Source organism: Mesocricetus auratus, unplaced genomic scaffold, assembly GCF_017639785.1.
Source record: "Mesocricetus auratus isolate SY011 unplaced genomic scaffold, BCM_Maur_2.0 Super-Scaffold_100007, whole genome shotgun sequence".
NCBI classification, from domain to species: domain Eukaryota; kingdom Metazoa; phylum Chordata; class Mammalia; order Rodentia; family Cricetidae; genus Mesocricetus; species Mesocricetus auratus.
In genome coordinates this window covers 52,343,444-52,365,804 of record NW_024429191.1, presented here as the reverse complement: position 1 = coordinate 52,365,804, position 22,361 = coordinate 52,343,444, and the positions used below count along the sequence as shown (strand labels likewise).

The following is a 22,361-nucleotide window of genomic DNA, read 5'->3' as shown; positions in this document are numbered from 1 at the left end:
TGAACTTTCCTCTTACCACTGCTTTCAAACTGTCCCATAAATTTTGTTACATTGTGCCTTCATTTTTATTGAATTCCAAGCAGTTTAATTTATTCTTTTATTTCTTCCTTGACCCAGGAGTGATGCAATTGAGCATTGCTCAATTTCTGTGAGTTTGTAAGCTTTCTGCAATTTGTGTTGTTGTTGAATTCTAACTTTAAACTATGGTGATCAAATAATATACAGGGAATTATTCCAATTTTTGTATCTGTTGAGATTTCCTTTATTGCCAAGTAAGTGGTCAATTTTATAGAAGGTTTCATATGGTGCTGAGAAGATGTGTCCTTTTGTGTTTGGATGGAATGTTATATAGATGTCTGTTAAACACAATTGGATCATAACTTCTGTTAGTTCCTTTGTTTCTTTGTTAAGTTTCTGTCTGGTAGTACTGTCCAGTGGAGAGAGTTGGGAGTTGATGTCTCCCACTATAAGTGTGTGATTTGAGTTTGAGTAGTGTTTCTTTTATGACTATGGGTGCCTTTGAATTGGGGGCATAGATGTTCAGAATTGAGACTTCATCTTGATGGATTTTTCCTGAGATGAATATTAATGGACTTTCATTTCTTTTGATTAATTTTAGTTTGAAGTCTAATTTGTTAGATAGTAGGATAGCTACACCAACTTTTTTCTTAGGTCCATTTGATTGAAAATCTTTTCCCCACCCTTTACTCTCTGGTAACATCTGTCTTTGAAGTTGAGGTGTGTTTCTTGTATGCAGCAGAGAATGGATTCTGTCTTCACGTATATTCTGTTAGCCCATGTCTTTTTATAGGCAAGTTAAGACCATTGATATTGAGGCATATTAATGACCATTGATTGTTGATTGTTGTTTTTTTGGATTTACTGGTGGTGGTGGTATTGTGTATAGGTTTCCTTTTTTGGCTTTTGGTGACATGGGGCTAGCTACTACATATGTTTTTGTAAGTGTAGTTAACTTCCTTGAGTTAGAGTTTTCCTTCCAGTACTTTCTATAGGGCTAGATTTGTAGATATGTATTGCTTAAATCTGGTTTTGTCATGCAATAGCTTGTTTTCTCCATCTATAGTGATTGAAAGATTTGCTGGGTATAGTAGTCTCGGGTGACATCCGTGGTCTCTTAGTGTTGGTAGAATATCTATCTGTCCAGGACCTTCTGGCTTTCAGAGTTTCCATTGAGAAATCAGGTGTAATTCTAATAGGTCTTTTTTTATATGTTACTTGACCTTTTTCCTTTGCGGCCTCTAATATTCTTTGTTGCACCCTTCCCCCAGAGGGGTCTGTTGACCTGCTTGTGGCTAGGAGCTTCTAGCAAAACACCTCTTGTCCCCTCCTCCCGGTAAGGCCTGCATGCAAGTTCTTGTTTTCTGTCCATCCTTATTGTCTAAAAGCTAATTCCTGTTTTGGGCCCACCCTTTGCCAGAGGTCCCTGGGAACATAGGCTTCTGACCTTGGTGGTTTTCCACCGTGCCTGCCTTTGGTATTTAAGGCTCCACTCTTGTTAAAATAAACGCCATTCTCCTTGTAAGAATGAGCCGCTGTCTTTGTCTTCATATACATCCTTAGCCCTTCACTTGGATCATTGTGAAGTGTTGTAGCGAACACCAGCTTGATACAATTATTTGTTTATTCTGTATGTTTGGTGTTTTGATTTTTAGGTAACATATCTTTTATTTGGTATAGTCTATTTGGTGTTCTGTAAGCTTCTTGTACTTTCTTTAGCTTGGGAAAGTTTTCCTATGGTTTTGTTGAATATGTTTTCTGTACTTTTGAGCTGGATTTCTTTGTATTCTTTACCTATTTTTCTTAGGTTCAGTCTTTTTATGGTGTCCCAGATTTCCTGCATGTTTTGTGTTAATGATTTGGCAGATTTAAATATTTCTCTGACCAATGAATCTGTTTCCTCCAAGTTATATTCAGTGCCTGAAATTCTCTCTTCCATCTCTTGTATTTTGTTATTTATTTTGGGTTTGTGGTTCCTAATTGTTTAACAAGATTTTCCATTTCCAAAATTCCCTCAGCTTGTGTTTTCTTTATTTGCCTTGATTTCACATTTCATGCCTTGCATCACTTCCTTCACTTCTTTGATACTTTTTCTTGGTTTTCTTAAAGGCATTTGTTGATATCTTCCAATTTTGTGTTTGTATTTTCCCTCATTTCTTTAAGACGTCCTACTATTGGATGTTTAGATGAGGCTGAGTGGATGTAGTAGCTAGGTATCTCCCACTGAGAAATGGCAGTGGATGCCATTTCTTCTTTAATAATCCTCAATAATCCTCATAAAGTTATTTTAAGTCATTTTCTTCTACTTCATCTGTGTTGGGATGGTCAGGTCTTGCTGTTGTAGCACCACTAGTTTCTAGTGGTGCCGAATTGCTCTTTAGATTGCTGAGTGTGCTCTTACCTTGTTTTCTGCACATCTAATAGGTATAGTTGGAGCTTGTGCTTCTGGGGGTCTCTCTTTCTCCAAATGGTATAGTTGGGGGCTGTGGGATCTATTGACTGCTCCTTCAGGCATGAATAAAGCAGAGCTTCTGGTGAATGCTCCTCTTTCTTGGTGGAAGTCTGCCCAGTGCTCATGTGGTCACTCCTTGAGAGACAGGTGTGGCTACAGCTCCGGTGGACACTCCTTCTATTGGATGTTTAGATGCGGCTGAGTGGATGTTGTAGCTGGGTATCTCCCACTGAGAAATGGCAGTGGATGCTGGTTGGGTCAGAGGAGCTCTTTCCCAGAGGAACTTTTTACAATAGTTTACAGAAGCTACTGGTGGAAAACGCCGCTGTTGCTTCACTCGGTGACCACTATTCACTCCTGGGACTGAGGCTGGGGCCTCCGTCTGACACTGTTCCTGGTTCTGAGGCTTGTAGCTCCCTTGATTCTTCTCTGGGACTGAAGATTGAGTCTTCCTCTGGCACTGCTTCTGAGCTGGGATTGAGGCCCCTCATTATCACTGCTCATGGCCTGTAGCTCAACCCTGCCTCTTACATTGTTCCCAGGTCTGAGGCTAAGGCCTCTCTCTGACACTGATCCCAGTTTTCATCATTCACTGTCTTAATTTTAGCGATTCTGCTTGGGGTAAGATGAAATCTCAGAATAATTTTTTCTTTTCTTTTCTCTGATTTCTAAGGGTTTTGGATAGTTCTTAAATGCCATCTGATACCTTATTTAAGAACTCTTAAAAGCTGGTGGGAGCAGATGCAGACATCCACATCCATTAGGTAGAGTTTGGGGAATCCTGCAGATGATAGCAAGGAAGAACTATAGGAGACACAGAGGTCCAGGACACCAGGAGAACACAGCCCACAGAATCAACTAAACAGGTATCATAGAGGTTCACAGATACTTAAGAGACAATTATTGAATGGGAATAAAGATACTATAGTGTCTGGGGTTGTTGATGTGATGATCAATGGAAAACATGGTTGCTATGAAAAAGTAATTAATTAATACTGTGTCTTTTCCTGGAGCATTCTCTGAGAAATAATATATTTGCTTGTCCAAATGTAAATGTTAATATGAGCTATATTGACCCAATTAATGCAAGAATAATAGAGATGTAGATTCCCTCAAAATGAAAAATAGATTATAACACAACATCATAAATTTCATCCAATTGATGATTGCCATGTACAATAAAGGATTAATGTAAAACAGAATTGTGGATCTCAGCTATTGCTTCAAAATAGAGAGAGAGTAATTGGAAGACAATGGTGATGGGTGCATTAAGATTTTTCTTAAAGATAAGAAGTCAAAGTAATATAAATAATGGAAATGTGTGCTTCATATGGGGACATATAATTTTCACACATTCATATTCTTAACATATATTAGAAAGTGTGGAAAAGTGTGGTCATAGAAGTCTAATCTATACTATCTATTCAGTAGCACACCTATTCCTCAGAGGGCTTGTTTACAGGGAGTTACAATGTATCCACAGAGTGCCAAGTGGCAACTTTTGAAAATGGGGTCTTCTCTGCATCTATGTGGCATTTGTGTAGCTTGGTCTTCTTATAGGAATCCCAACGGTGGAAGCAGGGACTGCCTTCTTTTACCGGATTTTGGAGCTCAACTCCACACATAGGGCTGCCTTACCCAACCTTCATACAAAGGAAGACTTAAGTCTTACTGCAACTTGATATGCCATGTTTTGTTGATATTCATGGGAGGCCTCCCTCTAAATAGAAATGGAGGAGGAGTGGATGGGGGAAAGAGTGGAGGGGCAAGGAGTGAAGGAAAAGGAGGGGAAACTGTAGGAACAGACAACACCAAACAAAAGAGTTAATGTCCAATCATGAGTTTCTCTCCTTTTCCACTTCTCCCTAAAGTGTAGTCACATGTGATCAATGGCTATTATGAGTCACCACAGTAGGACCCTGAGGGAACTGGTCTTTTAGAGGTCCTGATGATTACTGCCTTTAGTAAGTTACTGCAGCCCTGGACTCCTCTGGGACAGAGAGAGTCTTATTTAGGGATACATAGTAGGAGAGGTGTTTGAAGTGTGGTGTAGACACTGGAGAGAACTGCAGACCTGGTGACTTCCTGTGCTCATAGTGAATAAGAAGAGCAGGATCTTTTATCAGGATTTACGAGTCACCCTTGGCCATCCAGGTAGTTATCAGGAGAATGAGCTATTATTCCCTTGCTGTCCTTCCAAATTGAGAGCACTTCATTTTTCCTTCCTATTGCATATTCTCAGGTTAGTTTTTCAGATATAATAATATTCATCTTTACCATCTCTCTGAATCATGTGATTGTCATATGCTTTGTAATCAACATTGATAAAAAAATTTAGTACTCATGAGGGGCTTTACAATTCCTCATTCTTCAATTTTTCTTCCAAATCATATGATTTCAAGCTAATAACTGGTCTTGGAAATTTATTTCCATTCTTTAGTTGGGGTTTTGGATTTTGTGGAGAGTGACTCACTCCCATGTTGGCTTCTACCTCATGGTGACTTCTAGCCTCAGCCTCACAAGTGTTGGGACATAAGTCTGCACTACTACATGGGGATCAGTTTTGTAGTTCTTTGGTTTTCAAATCTTTCTCTTTTCCTCTCTGTCCCTCTCTCTTTCTATGTATGTCTTTGTCTTTCTATCTCTCCATCTCTCTTTGTATTTGTCTGTCTCTGTCAAAGTAGAAGTCAAAGGACACCAATCATCTGTGAACTCAACTTCACAATACATAGCATTTTCTGGTTTGCCATAGCATATGTCTGGCTGGCCTGCAATCTCTCTTATCTCCACCTCTCATATTCCATAGTAGCACTGTGGTTCTAGACACTTGATACTACACCTGACATGTCATCCACAGGGGAAGCAGTATGTGGGAAACTGGGTTGTGGTTTTTCCTACAAGTATCATCCCTCTAAAATGCAGAAACATGATTCTAAAGTATACATCAATTAATATACCTGCATTAAATACCCATCAACAGATTGAAGGTCTCTTCTGTGTGATTTTGTTGAATGGAAGATATGCTAGCCACATATTATACACTTGAGGTATATACATAGCCTCACATGTCTCTTAATGCACTTCCCTTTCCTTCTTCGACAGATTAAAGCGTGCCAGGGTGTTCATTAGTTAAAAACTATCTGAAAGAAAACAGAACAGAAAGGGTAATTTATTTTAAGGATGCAGCTTAGACATCCTGGGAAACTGAGGGTCTAATATCTACAGAATCAGGCTCCTGAGTCTTTAAGAAGAGTATAGGCAGCCTGCACATTTTCCTGTGTATCCTTCAACTTGCTTCATGAGACTTGTCATATTATGAAGAGTGATTTTCTAGGTCTACTGACTACAACATTAATAATATTGAGAATATCTTCCTGATAACATTAAGAACAGGCACTTACAAAGACTTGTTATCAGGAATTAAGAAAGTATCCACCAGTTTATGATATGTGTATAGGAGGGAGAACTCAAGATAATTTTTGCACTTATGTACATACCATGTTTCTTTTGTATTTTCAATAATTTATAAAATGTTCATCATATTGGTATTCTACATTAATATTAGCGACATCCTCTGTGGCAAGTTTAGTCAACAGATTTGCTGAAAAAAGTCATATCATGATATCCTCAGTGTTTAGTAAATACAAAATTACCTTTCTCAACTTGATCACATAGCGTCCAAATTTTAGTGGTGAACTCAGTAAGTTTGAATTCTGCAAAGTTTAAACAAGTGTGTATATTCAAACTTTAATGAGACTTTTCTGTCTGTAAGGGTGAAGAATCTATAACTCAGCCTGCATTACAGCCAGGAAATATTTAGGAAGCATTGGTCACATCCATGCACCATGCCAAGTTTGGCCCTGTTATAAGATAAAAGCAGACATGATTTTTCTTGCATGGAATTTGAATTCCAGTGGAAAGTCAGCTGTAAACCAGTGATCAGGAGCACCAAAGGCTGTAGGATGAGTACAGGATGCTTTGGAATGAGGTAGTAGGACTTACCAGGTCTTGGCAGGTAGACAAAAGTTTACCAAGCAAGCAGTATCATAAATGAAGGATTAGTAGGAATAAGTCAGATAATGCATGAGCAACAGGAAGAAGTTAACAGTCACAAGGAACAAGTGTTGAAGAATGGAGACTGGAAATCATGGCTTAAGTCATCCATAGAGCAAGTGGGATGCAAGAGTCACTGTGGCCTGAAAGATGGGCGCAAGACCAGCAATAAAGTATCATTTATGTACTCAAAAAGAAAAGAATGTGCCTTTATCTTAAAAGCAATGATACCTCCTTCAAACATTTATTAGAAAAGAGAGAAACAGATTTCCATATTAGATTGCCAGTGTTAATGAAGAATACTGTAAGAGGGCACTGAGGCAGAGAAATAGGTCATAAATTATGAATCTACTGTCATATTTTGGAGACAAAAGATGCTGCCTTGTTCTGAGAAAACACTCTTATGGTGAGGAATGCAAAAGTTTGCAAGACAATGTTCTAATTAGAATGCCCTAGATTAAAGTAAAAGAAATAAATTAATCTGTTTTCACACTGACAATCTTGATACACCCAATGTAAGATGATTAATTAAAGATGGGATATATATTCTGTAGTTTGGAAGTAAACCTACAAATAACTTTTAAGTGCCAATCTAAAACTTTAGTATACACATTTTTTGGGAGCAGTAGATACATGTACATATGAACGGATAGATGGACAAACAGAGAGAGAGATAATGAAAAACATCATTATATCCATCATATTGTGAGAGAATGATAAAATATGAGGCAATCCAACTTGTCTAGGATAATAATCAGGTAAGTGTAAGAAAACAAATCTATTTTATGCCAGAATCACATAGAAGAAACTGCTTAGAAGAGGACTTGCTAGTGAAATATGTTAGATAGAGTTTAATAAGTCCTTAAAAATATTGATATAGATATGTGGATCTGGAAAGCATGCATATTGTGAGAGTGTTTTCTAGAGTATGTAAATTTGTCACATCTTCTATTAAATTTGAAATATTTTCATCTTCATTTGGAATTAAGTTAAGTGGCACTATTACTTTGTTTTCTAAAAAGGCATTGGAATAAACAAATGATTAGAAGGAACCAAACTGTCTTCTACCAATTCATCCTCCTGGGACTGCCTATCTCCCCAGAACACCAGCACCTCTTCTATGTCCTGTTCCTGGCTATGTACCTCACCACCATCCTGGGGAACCTCATCATCATCATCCTCATCCTACTGGACTCCCATCTCCACACACCCATGTACCTTTTTCTCAGCAATCTGTCCTTTGCTGATTTCTGTTTTTCCTCTGTCACAATGCCCAAATTGCTGCAGAACATGCAGAGCCAAGACCCATCCATCCCCTATGCAAGCTGTCTGGCACAGATATACTTCTTTCTGTTTTTTGGAGACCTTGGGAACTTCCTCCTTGTGGCCATGGCCTATGACCGCTATGTGGCCATCTGCTTCCCCCTTCATTACACCAGCATCATGAGTCCTAAGCTCTGTGTGAGTCTGGTGGTGCTGTCCTGGGTGCTAACCACATTCCATGCCATGCTGCACACCCTGCTCATGGCCAGATTATCATTCTGTGAGGACAATGTGATCCCCCACTATTTCTGTGATATGTCTACTCTACTGAAAATGGCTTGTTCTGACATTCATGATAATGAATTGGCAATATTTATCTTGGGAGGCCCTATAGTTGTACTCCCTTTCCTTCTCATCATTGTTTCCTATGCAAGAATTATTTCCTCCGTCTTCAAGGTCCCTTCTTCACAAGGTATCAGTAAAGCCTTCTCTACCTGTGGCTCCCACCTGTCTGTAGTGTCACTATTTTATGGGACAGTCATTGGTCTCTACTTATGTCCTTCTGATAATAACTCTCCTGTGAAGGAGACTGTCATGTCTTTGATGTACACAATGGTAACTCCCATGCTGAACCCATTCATCTATAGCCTCAGGAACAGAGACATGAAGGAGGCATTAGAGAGAGTAGTTTTTAAAAAGCAAATTTCCTCCTTCCTATGATGGTAAAATGTCAGACTTTTATATAATTTCTTCTAGAAAATATTAATATCAACATAGGATGTTGCTACAGAAGTTTTCCTCACTGTGAATGCTTCTGTTTTAAGATCCCACAATATAACTTTCATTACACAAAACACAGGGAGTTTATAGGAGGATATGAATTTGGGAAATAAATTTTGGGTACCCAAATATGCACTTGTTGTCTTGTCCAGGTGGTCCTGGAAGTTGTAGAGTAGACTTAAAATCATTTCTGATCCCAATGGTTTTTCCAAGATTTTTCTCACTTTGTCCAAATGTCTGCAGTGATTGTATGCTTATAAATGTATACTCTGTGATCTCAGATCAGTACTTAATAACATCCAAGTATCTTAACTCACCATTCCTTTTCCAATCTTTCATGTGTTCTTTCTTCAGTCTGCCATTTGATAATTACATCACTTAATTCCCTAGATTCTATCTTTATTCCATTGTCTATATTGTTTGTATAGCCTTCCTTTACTCTAACAGGTTTTAGTATATTGTTGTGATTATTGTACTTTTTTCTATACTTGTTATTTATCAGTAGTCAGGTAAATATTTATGTATTTTTTTCAAGTCAGGTAAAAATATTTTGTTAAAATTTGGTGTTTTGTTCTGTTTTGTATTATCTTTATGTGCATGTTTTTCTTTTGTTTTCTTGGATTGGGAGAGTTGTTGTTGTATTTAAATGGCCTTTTCTCAGAAAGAACTTAAAATTGGGTGAGTAGGGAGGGGAAGAGGATCTGGTAGGGGAGAATGTGATAAAAATATATTAAACTTTTAAATAACAAAAAATAAAACATAGTAATAAAATTTTATTAAAACCCTGAAATTCAAGAATTGATGTCTTAAACATAAGACATAGAAGTAGAAGACCATTATTAAAATGAAACATCAGAGAAAAAGCTTCAGGATTTGGGGGTGAACACAGAAAACAAACAAAAAAAGCACAAACCAATAGCAAAAAGAGGCAAATGGGATTATATCGAATTAAAGCTTCTGGACACATAGTGGATTTTATTAAATTCTAAGACTTCCTCATATAATATATATTGCTAATGTTACCTATTCCCAGTTATGTCTAAAAGATTATGAAATTATCAAAAATAAAATAAATGTTTTAAAAAAGGAAAAAAGAAATAAGTTAAAGAAGATAGAGGCCCCATCATGTTTTACATAACTATTAATTGTTAACAGCCTCTGTGAGTGGGTAACCACCATCTTTAGTAGCATATTCATAACTGAGCCAACCAGACTATAACAGATACCTCAAAGCCCATGGTTACATGAACTGTACTCATTAATCTCAATAAGTATCAAAACAAATTGAATAGTCATGAATGTGAAATGAAATATGTGAGGAGTAACGATATGACAGGAGCTTAGGGAATTAGGGATGAGAGTTATATACATGTGTGAAAATATCAAAAAATAATTTATAGAAGTCACAACTGCACACAATGCAAAGATCAATGTACTGTGGTGAGCCCCAACTCAGTGGGTACATTGGCAACATAGCTACTGCCTCCTATGCTCAGGAAACATCCCAGAAAAAAGGAGTGGAAAGATTGTGAGAGTCAGAACACCAGGAAGTATGTTGTGTGACTGTCTTTCTTAGAATGTCTGTTTGACCAATGCCTGAAAACAACAATATTATCAGATATGATAATACAGAAGCAGGGAAGAATCTCAGTGTCCCATCCCTAGTCTAAGAACTATAGGCATCTATTGACTGTTGAGAGAAAATTAGGTTCTCAAGGGATGAACCCTGTTAGGTTTTCCAACACAAAGTAGAAAGCCCTGAGACTATATCCACACAAACAACAAATACAAACTCAACAGGTTGTATTTATGTAGTTTTAGATAGATAGATAAATAAATAGATAGACATACAGATAGATAATAGCTATGTGACAATAATAAAAGAAAAGGTTATTGCTTTATGAGGGGGATTATGGGATGCATTACAGGGAAGGGGAAGTGATGTGATTGCAATTTAATTAAAATTTAAAAATAAATTACTTAGTAATAATAAAATGATAAAAATAATAGATATTATCCCTTTGTATATTTCCTGACATATTTCCAAAGGACTCTATATCCTACCTCAGAGATACCTACTTATCCATATTCATTGTTACTCAATTCACAATAACCAAGAAATGCAAACATCTAAGATGAGGGCTTCTTAGCCTTAATAATGTTGCAGCATTTTAATATAGTTCTTTGTGTTATGTTAATTCAAATCATAAAATTATTTTCATTGCTACTTCAGAACTGTAATTTTGTTACTATTATGAATCGTGATGTAAAATATCTGAAATGCAGGATATCTGATACATAATCCCTGTGAAGGGTAACTCAACACTCCAAAAGTGTCGTGACCCACAGGTTGACAACCCCTGTGGTAGATGTCCATCAACTAATGAGTGAATAATGAAAATGAGGTACATTTACATAATGAAATATTATTCAGCTGTTAAGAAGAATGAAATCATGTAATTTATAGGTAAACACAGAGTTTGAAACAGCCATTCTGAGTGAAGTGGCCCAAACTCAGAAAAGCATCTTTCTCAGATGTTTGTTCTCAATTTTGTGTTTCTTCAGCTAGATTATTTGGTGTTTGTACTGTTCAGTTACTTTCAGTTATTAATGTATCCTAAATATTCATCATATCTTGGTATGTAGTTGAGAAAAAAATCCACCATTCTGTAACCTATTTCTTGACCCTGTAAGTTGGAAAAAGCTTTTGAATTTCCTATGTACCATTTCTCAATTCTTGGGATTATTTCCTGTGTCATGCGAGTTGTTTTCAGAAAGTCCTACCCTGCACTTATTTATGCGTTGAAGTATTTTACTTAATTTCCTATTGCACCTTTAAAGTTTAGGATCAGACAGATAGATGGATAGATAGATAGATAGATAGATAGATAGATAGATAGATAGATAGATAGATATAGAGAGATAGAGAGATAGATGATAGACAGGAATAGACAGGCAAACAGAAAGAAAGACAGATAGAGAGATAAACCATCTAGAAGCAAGACTGGAGAGATGGCTCAGCAACTGAAAGCATGTACTCTCTTGAAGAAGTCTTAAGTTTTGTTTTTGAGCATCCACACAAAGTTGATCAAAAAACCTGTAACCTCCGCTCCGGGAACATATGATGACTATGATTTTTGAGGACATTCACACAGAGACACTTATGCAGAGTTAAAAATAATAAAATAAAAATTTTAATGTAAAATCCACAAATGAGAGAAAACACCCAACATTTATCTTATTATGTCTTGCTTACTTCAATTTTTTTACTTTACATTTTAAAAGATTTATTTTTATTATTTAATTAAAACATTTTGCTTAATTTTCATACATTAATATTGTTAAAAGTTACATCTTTTCTAGCCCTTCTTCTTCCTGAACAACTACTCCCACTTTTGACTGTCTCTCCAAAATTCATGACCTCTTTTTATTACTGTTATAAGTATACATATATGCACATCTATACAGTCTTCTAAGTCCATTTAGAGTTGCTCATGCATATATGTATGTAGGGGTGATCACAGGGAACTGGATAACCAACCTATCAGGGGCTCATTCCTGATAAAGAATGACCCTCTCTTGGCAGTCATTAATTGCCTGTAGCTACCCATCTAGTGGTGGGACTTTAAGATATTCACCCATTCCTGTTAGAATGTCAGCTGGTATTATCATTCTGATGGCCACATTTAGGAAGCCACACTGCTGATAATTTCTAGGTGTAGCATCTCTGTCTTACATGGAAAACATTATTTTGTAGCAGATGTCTTGGTCCTCTAACTATTCCACACTATTCCATGAATTTAAGAGGTAGGAGTTATGTAGTACCAACACCTGTTCTATGCCCTGTTCCTGGGGAACCTCATCATCATCATCCTCATTCTACTGAACTCCCATCTCCATACACCCATGTACTTGTTTCTCAGCATCTTGTCCTCTTCTGAACTCTGCTTCTCCTCTGTCACAATGCCCAAGTTGCTAAAGAACATGCAGAGCCATGTTCCACCCAACCTCTGAAACTGTAAGCCAAGTCATATTAAATGTTTTCCTTTCTAAGAGTTTCCATGGTTATATTGTGTTTTGAGAGCATCAGAAACCCTAAGACAGAAGTTGGTACCAGGGATTGGGGAATTGCTGTGATAGCCACACCCATGTTTTGGTGTAGAGGAATACGAACTTTGGAACTATAAAGAAATAGCAGTTGAACAATTAAAGTGGATTTAAATAGGTCATCCTAGTAACAATATGGAAGACAGTGGTTTGGGGGATTATTTGAACTGTGGGGTCTGGCTCAAGAGATTTCAAAGGAGAGGAATGTTAGTATGTTCCTAGGGACTGATCTTGTGATATTTTGGTGAAGACTGTGGCTTATTTTTGCCCTTGCCCGAAAAGTTTGCCTCAGATTAAATAAAGAGTTTTGGATTAATTGCACTGGGAGAGAAAAATCTCAAAACACCTAGTATTGACTCTGTACTGTAGGTATTTGTGTTAACTCTAATAAAGATTTATTAAAAAAAAAAAAGAAGCAAGACTCTGAGATATCCTGGACTGAGGACTGCAGGCAGGTTGACTCGCCCCAGCTCACCAAGCAACCATGAGTCTGCTGACAGAACTGTCTTAATCCAGCTCCCACCCACCAGGAAAGGAAGTTCCTCTGACTTGTCTGCACCCACCATGAGACCCATCATAGTAGTGGACCTGCATGCACACACCCGAAGAAAACATTGGACCCGTATCCACCAGGAGAGGAAGGGACCCCACCTGTACTCACTGGAAGATGGGATGAAAAGATGACAATATAAAAACACATTCAACAACAGAAAACCAATATGTCACCACCAGAGGCTAGGAACTCTACACCAGCAAGAACTGAACATTGCAATAGAGATGAAGCAGAAGAGAATGACCTTATAAACAATTTCATGAAGATGATAAAGACCCTAAGAGATGAAATGAGAAAATCCTTTAAAGAAATGAAAGAAAAGACAAAAAAATTGCAAGAAACAATTCAAACAATGCAAGGTTTGAAAGCTGAAATAGAGACAATTTAAAAAACACAGTCACTCCTATAGCTGATAAACACCTTCAGCAAAGTGGCAGGGTACAAGATTAACTCAAAAAAAATCAGTAGCATTACTATATGCAGACCATAAATGTACTGAGGAAAAAAATCAGAGAAACATCACAATTTACAATAGTCACAACAATATAAAATATCTTGGGGTAATGATAACCAAACAAGTAAAACACCTGTATAGCAAGAATTTTGAGTCTTTAAAGAAAGAAAGAAGATACCAGAAAATAGAAAGAACTCCCATGCTCTTGGATAGGTAGGATCAACATAGTAAAAATGGACATCTTGCCAAAAGCAATCTACAAATTCAATGCAATCTGCATCAAAATACCAGCACAATTCTTCACAGATCTTGAAAAATAATCAACTTTATATGAAAAAACAAAAGACCCAGGATAGCCAAAACAACCCTGTACAATAAATGAACTTCCAGAGGCATCACTGTCCCTGACTTCAAGCTCTTCTACTAGGTATTGGCACAAAATAGACAGGTAGACAAATGAATGGAATTGAAAACCCTGATATTAACCCACATACTGAATTGGATGGGCTAGAAAGATGGATCAAACAATCAAGGCTAGGCTCAAAACAAAAATATAAAAACTTCTGGCGGCTCCTTGTATAACTATTTGTTGTATGAGACACTTTAAGTCATTAACAATCAAAATAAGGCCTGATCATTTGGGGTGGTTTTCCAGTCACCCATATGCATTTCTCCCCCTAAGAAAGTGGGATACAAAGGAAAGAACCAGACCCAGTTCCCGGCTCTCCCCACACCTGCGCCTGGCTTCAGGTGAGCTTGGGTCCTCCTGGGGACCCGTTCCCCACCCATCACCAGCTCCCTCCATCTTCCAGGGCCTATCCTGGAATCCAGAGTACCCACCAACATAAGAAAGACTTGAGTCTTTCCAGACCCCATCCCAGGCTCTCCCCACACCTGCAAGCCTGGCTTCAGTGAGACCAGTGGAGACAGGGAGACCCCACCTACACCCACTCAAAGAAGGGATGGGAAGACAACAGTATAAGAACACACTCAGTAATAGAAAGACCAATATGACTCCACCAGAATCTAGAGACTCCACACCAGCAAGAACTGAAAAGCACAACATAGATGAAGCAGAAGAGACAGACCTTAAAAATTATTTTATGAAGATAATAGAGACCCTCAAAGAGGAAACCAAGAAATCCCTTAAAGAAATAGAAGAAAAACAAACCAAAAAAATTGAAGAAATAAACAAATCACTTAAAGAATCTAAAGAGAGTCAAGAAAAACCAAACAAACAAGTGAAGGGAAAAAAGCCAAGCAGTCCAAGTCTTGAAAAACGAAATAGAATTAATAAAGAGAGGAGGGGAGGGAGAGGGAACTGGGATTGACATGTGAAGCAGGCTATTTAAAATTAAATAATAAAATAAAAAAATAGCAATGCTACCAAAAAAAAGAAAAAAACAGAATGAGGGGATGCTGGAATACAAGAGATGGAAGAAATAATCTCAGGTGTTGAAGGATATACAATAGAATACAAGAGATGGAAGAAAGAATCTCAGGTGTTGAAGGATATACAGTCATTGACCAAAGAAAATCTCAAGTACAACAAATCCATAACACAGAATATCAAAGAAATATGGGACACTGTGAAGAAGCCAAACCTGAGAGTAATCAGTATAGAAGAAGGCAAGGAAATACAGCTCAAAGGTACATAAAATATATTCAACAAAATCATAGAAGAAAACTTTCCTAACCTAAAGAACGATATGCCTATGAAAATACAAGAATCTTACAGAACACCAAATAGACTGGACCAGAAAAAGAAGTCCCTTCGTCACATAATAAACAAAACATCAAACATACAAAATACGGAAAAAATGTTAAGAGCAGCTAAAGATAAAGGCCACGTAACATATAAAGGCAGACCTATCCAAATTACACCTGACTTCTCAATGGAAACTATGAAAGTCAGAAGATCCTGGTGAGATGTCCTACAAATGCTAAGGGAACAAGGATGCCAACCCAGACTACTGTATCCGGAAAAGCTTGCAATTACCATAGAAGGAGAAAACAAGATATTCCATGACAAAACCAAATTAAACAATACATATCCACAAACCCAGCCCCTACAGAAAGTACTGAAAGGAAAATTTCAATCTAACAAAGATAACTACACTCACAAAGACATAGGCAATAGATAATCTCACTTTACCAAACACCAAAAGAAAAAGGGAGGGAAACCCACACACAATAATACCACCACCAATAAACACAAAACAAACAAGAAGCAACAATCAATTGTCATTAATGTCCCTCAATGTCAACAGTCTCAACTTGCCTATAAAAAGACACAGACTAACAGAATAGATAAGAAGACAGCACCCATCCTTCTGCTGCACACAAGAAACACATCTCAATGTCAAAGACAGACATTACCTCAGAGCAAAGGGTTGAGAAAAGATTTTCCAATCAAACAGACCCAAGAAACAAGCTGGTGTAGCAAACAACTCAGTATCTAACAAATTAGACTTCATGAACACTGATGCAAAAATGATCAATAAAATACTAGCAAAATGAATTCAAGGGCACATCAGAAAAATCATCCACCATGATCAAGTAGGCTTCATCCCAGGGATGCAGGGATGGTTCAACATACGAAAATCTATCAGTGTAATCCACCATATAAACAAACTGCAAAGGAAAAACCACATGATCATCTCATTAGATGCTGAAAAAGCCTTTGGCAAAATCCAACATCCCTTCATGATAAAGGTCCTAAAGAGATCAGGGATAACAGGAACTTACCTCAACATAATAAAAGCAATATACAGTAAACAATCAGCTAACATCAAACTAAATGGAGAGAAAGTCAATAAAATTCCTCTAAAATCAGGAACAAGACAAGGCCATCCACTCTCTCCATATCTCTTCAATATTGTACTTGAAGTTCTAGCTAGAGAAATGTGACAACAAAAAGAGATCAAGGAATACAAATTGGAAAAGAAGAGGTCAAACTTTCACTATTTGCAGATGATATGATAGTTTACGTAAGTGACCTGAAAAACTCTGCAAGGGAACTCCTAGAGCTGATAAACACCTTCAGCAAAGTGTTAGGATGTAAGGTTAACTCAAAAAAAATCAGTAGCCCTACTATATACAGACAATAATTGGGCTGAGAAAGAAATCAGAGAAACATCACCCTTTACAATAGTCCCAAACATTAAATATCTGGGGATAACATGAACCAAACAAGTGGAAGACCTGTATAGCAAGAACGTTGACTCTAAAGAAAGAAATTAAAGAAGATACCAGAAAATGGAAAGATCCCCCATGCTCTTGCATAGGTAGGATCAACATAGTAAAAAATGGCAATTTTACCAAAAGCAATCTACACATTCAATGCAATTGCTATCAAAATACCAGAACAATTTTTCACAGCTCTCGAAAGACAATCCTCAACTTTATATGGAAAAACAAAGACACAGGATAGCCAAAACAACCATGTACAATAAAGGAACTTCCGGAGGCATCACCATCCCTGACTTCAAGCTCTATTATAGAGCTATAGTCCTGACAGCTTGGTATTGGCACAAATACAGACAGGTAAACCAATGGAATAGAATCGAAGGCCCTGATATCAATTCACACACCTTTGAACACCTAATCTTTGAGAAAGAAGCTAAAACTATACAATGGAAAAAAGAAAGTATCTTCAACAAATGGTGCTGGAGTAACTGGATGCTGGCATGTAAAAGACAGCAGATAGATCCATATCTATCACCATGCACAAAACTTAAGTCCAAATAGATCAAAGACCACAACATGTATTCAGCCACACTGAACCTCTTGGAAGGGAAGGTGGGAAGTACCCTTGAACCAACTGATACAGGAGACCACTTCCTGAACATAACATCAGTAGCACAGACACTGAGATCGGCAATTAATAAATGGACCTCCTGAAACTGAGAAGCTTTTGTAAGGCAAAGGGCACAGTCAGCAAGATGAAATGACAGCCCACAGAATGGGAAAAGATATTCACTAACCCCACATCTGACAGAGGGCTGATATCCAAAATTTGCAAAGAACTCAAGAAATAAGTCTCCAAAACACCAAAGGATCCAATTAAAAAGTAGGGTACAGAACTAAAAAGAGAATTCTCAATAGAGGAATCTAAAATGGTTGAAAGGCACTTGAGAAAGTGCTCAACATCCTTAGTCATCAGGGAAATGCAAATCAAAACAACTCTGAATTACTGTCTCACTCCCATCAGAATGGCTAAAATCAAAACCACTTATACATTTTATGCTGGAGAGAATGGGGAAAAAAGCAAACACTCCTCCACTGCTGGTGGGAAGGCCAACTTGTGCAGCCTCCTCGATGGAGATCGGTATGGAGATTCCTCAGGAAAATGGAAATCAGCCAACCACTAGATTCAGCAATTCCACTCTTAGGCACATACCCAAATGATGTACACTCATACAATTAAGGACATCTTCTCAACTATGTTCATAGAAGCATTATTTGTAATAGCCGGAACCTGTAAGCAACCTAGATGTCCCTCAACTGAAGAGTAGATAGATAAAATGTGGTACATCTTCGCAATGGAGCACTACTCACCAGAAAATAAATGGAATCTTGAAATTTGCAGGCAAATGGATGGCATTAGAAGAAACCATCCTGAGTGAGGTAACCCAGTCACAAAAAGACAAACATGGTATGTACTCACTCATATATGGACTTTAGATGTGGAGCAGGGAATTTCCAGCCTACAATCCTACCACCAAAGAGTCTGGGAAGCAGGAAGGACCCTAAGAGAGATATACATGGTAACCCAGAGGAGAGTTATGGGATGAGATCTCCTAATTGGATTGGGAGCAGCGAGGGGTAGTTGGAAAAGGAGCAGGGCAGGGGGGGCAGGAGGGGAGAGGAGAACATAGGGAGGGCAGGAAAGTTGAGCCAGGGTAAGAATAGAGAAGGATGAGAGATACCATAATAGAGGGAGCCATTATAAGTTGAAGGAGAGATCTGACACTAGTGAGATCTTCACAGATCTACAATGACACTAACTGGCATTAAGGCTACCTTAAATGCCCTCCCATGATAATGAGATTGATGACAACTTTATATGCCATCCTAAAACCCTCATCCAGTAGCTGATGGAATCAGAGGCAGACACCCACAGCTAAAAACCGAATTGGACTCTTGGAACCCAGTTGCAAAGAGGCGTGAATAGCAAAAGAATCAAGATCAGGCTAGCAAAACCTACAGAGGCAGCTGACCTAAAAAGGGGAATGCAAGGACCCCAGAATGAGGACTAAGAGGCCAGCATGGGACTGACCCAGACCCACACCCCCGAACCTGGGTGTCAGAGAAGAGGCCTCAGCAATCTGTGGGACCTTGAAAAGTAGAGCGGTATTTATTCCTGGCAGACAAATACACTCTGGGAGCCCATTCTACATGGAGGGATGCTCTCTCAGCCTGGACACATTGGGGGAGGACCCAGGCTCTGCCCAGAATGATATGACAGACTGTGAAAATCCCTCATGGAAGCCCTTACCCTCCCTGAGTAGTGGAGGGGGGATGGACTGGGGTGGAAGGCTGGGGGAGGAGGGGAGGTAGAGGGAACTGAAGGTAACATGTGTAAAAAGACAAAAAAAAAAAGGAGAGAGAGAAAAATGAAAGTGGGATCCAGTAGATCAGAATCTCTGTTAATACCTCCAACAGTCAATGAGTATGCACCCTTCCATGCTTTTTTGGCTTTCTGGTTGCTTTTTATTTGTTTATTTGTTTAGTTTGTGGGTTTTTGTTGTTTAAATTCTACCTTTCCTAAGTGTAGGAAGAAGTAATCAGTGACTATAATTGGTCTCCACTAGAGATCCTGGAGGTAAATTGGTCCTAGAGAGGTCCTGAGTTATTTCTATGTCTTTAATTAGTTATACAGGATCTGGACTCCTATGGGATGCAGAGTCCCTAAGGCCTGAAGATGTCATCAGTGGGACATGGGTAGGGATGGTGCAAATAGGTAAAGAGTACAGAGGCCACTAGTTCCTGTGCCTGCAAATAAAATGAAAGTGAGTGGGATATGAACCAGAAGCTTTGAATCAGCCTCTGCAAAAGTGGCTACATAAGGAAAATAAGACAGTGTCTAGCTGTCACTCCACATGAATTTCCAGGGAGATGCAGGGCAGTTTTCCAGGTATGGTAACATTCTTTTTTCTCTGTCTCTCAAGACTTCATATCATTGGAAAAGTGTCCCATCGTCTAACCACTTTTATATGAATGGGTTCATTACAATTACTCATGTTTTCCTATACTTTCCACTGTGGTATCTTAAACTCTGAATAATGTCCTTCCCAAGATGGTCATTAGTTTTGTCTGCACAAGTTAACAAATCTGTGTTTTAGTGTTAACATCTGTGTTTGCTTCTAAGCACACTCCATCAAGGATCACATAAATATCATCTGGGTGGTCATGTAAAATATACAGTGAAAGCTACTCAACCAAAATCAGTACTGCTAAAGAATCTTGGATGATACACTATGTCCCAAATGCTAGAAACATATCCCTTGTGATTTTTATGTGCTGGTTAATTTGAGAATGGTAGGCAGAATATCTGAAGATGGTAGGAACTCCATTGGCCCATCAGTGACAACAGTTGGTAGTGATTTCTTGGGCTTGTAATCTTTGCACACGTGCCCACCTAACATGAAGGGACTGTTCATTTGCAGAAAGAGAAACTGGGCATGGTGGCACATGCCTGTAATTCCAGTGCTTGGGAAGCAGAAGCAGGAGTTCTGCATGTTTGAGGCCAGTCTTGGATATGCATAAGGAGAGCATCTTTGTAAATGGTCCATGATATATTTTTACTGCATGCTTTCCTCTTCTGCCATGCTAAACTATAATGTCTCAGTGTTCAAACTCTTTATTCAGTTGTATTAAACACAGTCTATGAAGATGCAATCAGTTGTTCTATTTAAGAGAAAGTTACTTAAATCTCTTGATGTTTACCATCTTTTGTGACATTTGGGACATGGGATAGATTAATTAGCTAGGGTTGTCAAGAATCAGATTAACACATATGTGTTTGTGGTGTGTGTGTTGGAGTGCATGCACACAAACATGTACACACACACACACACACACACAAACACAAACACAAACACATATACATGAATGTGACTTAATACACAGACTGCCCAGTGTTAGGGGCTGATAATAACATTGGAAATATTGTATAGAACTTTGGAGTCACTGAGAAGAGTGAAGGATTAAAAACTTGTGTATAAAGCAAAATATGAAAACTTTTCTGCAGTGAACTGTCCTTGTCCTCTAATTCCTTCATCTGACTGTTTGAAGATTATCATCTTATAAAGTGTTAGTTACTTTAGTCAGAGTCTACAGATTAAATGACATTTATAGACTGTCTTCATAGCAACTAGTATTTTTCAAAACTTGACATTGTGTTTAACCAACTTGATACATAAATTAGCCACCAAATAACATAGACATCTGAGGAATAAATCAAGTGACAATTTCAAATTAACTCTGTCAATTCCATATAAAAATTTTCATCATATCTGTCTACTGTACCAATATCGATGACATTTTGTTGATATGCATGTGGCTATGATTTGGAATCAGCATTATTACTGAGGAATGGTACAAACTACTAACCCTAACACTGTAGAACTGCAACATTAGATCTCTGACACTCATTATATAGTGCAAGACTTAGGCCTAACTGGTAAAATCTTTCTATTTAAATGGGGATTTTTATATATTTGAAATGAAAGGAATTTGTTTGTTTTGTTAATTATTATTTTTATTTAAATTAGAAACAAGGTTGCTTCAAATGTCAATCCCAGCCCCCTCTCCCTCCGCCGATCCCACAACTTTCCCAAGTCCCCACCCAATCCCCACTCCACTCCCCGGGGAGGGTAAGGCCTTCCATGGGGGATATCCAAAGTCTGTCCTATCATCCAGGGCAAGGCCTAGGCCCTCCTCCATGTGTGCAAACTGAGAGAGCATCCCTCTATATGGAATGTGATCCCAAAGTCCATTCCTATGCCAGAGATAAATACTGGTCTACTACCTGAGGTCCCATAGATTACTGAGGCCTCCTCACTGACACCCTGATTAAGGGGGTCTGGATCAATCCCATGCTGGCCTCTCAGCCATCAGTCTAGGATTCAAGAGCTCCCCCTTGTTCAGGTCAGCTGTTTCTGTGGGTTTCACTAGCGTGGTCTTGACCTCTTTGCTCATCACTCCTTCCTCTCTGTAACTGGGATCCAGGAGTTCAATTCAGTGTGGGTGTCTGACTCTGTTTTCACCAGTCACTGGATGGAGGGTCATGTTTGTGGTTTTGTGACTAGGTTACCTCACTTAGGATGGTTTCTTCTAGTGCCATCCATTTGCCTGCAAATTTCAAGATTCCATTGTTTTTTTTTCTGCTGAGTAGTACTCCATTGTGTAGGTGTACCATATTTCTCTATCCACTCTTCAGTTGAGGGACATGTAGGTTGCTTACAGGTTCTGGCTATTACAAATAATGCTGCTATGAACATAGTGAAACAGATGTCCTTGTTGTATGAATGTGCATCTTTTGGGTAGATGCCTAAGAGTGGAATTGCTGGATCTTGTGGTAGACTGATTCCCATTTTCCTGATGAATCTCCATACTGATATCCAAAGTGGCTGTATGAGTTGGCACTCCCACCAGCAGGGGAGGAGAATTCCTCT

The 22,361-nt window shown here is 38.3% G+C and overlaps 1 protein-coding gene across 1 annotated transcript; it reads left to right on the top strand.

The window, feature by feature from the left end:
• Positions 1-7,561: 7,561 nt before the first annotated feature.
• Positions 7,562-8,506, top strand: LOC101824855 (olfactory receptor-like protein I9). Its single transcript, XM_005067420.2, has one exon. The coding sequence runs from the start codon at positions 7,562-7,564 to the stop codon at positions 8,504-8,506; it is 945 nt and encodes a 314-aa protein (XP_005067477.1).
• The last annotated feature ends 13,855 nt before the right edge of the window (positions 8,507-22,361 follow it).

What these genes read in the sequence shown, in the direction of transcription:
- LOC101824855 (XM_005067420.2), top strand. Translation starts at nt 7,562, where the DNA reads ATGATTAGAAGGAACCAAACTGTCTTCTACCAATTCATCCTCCTGGGA.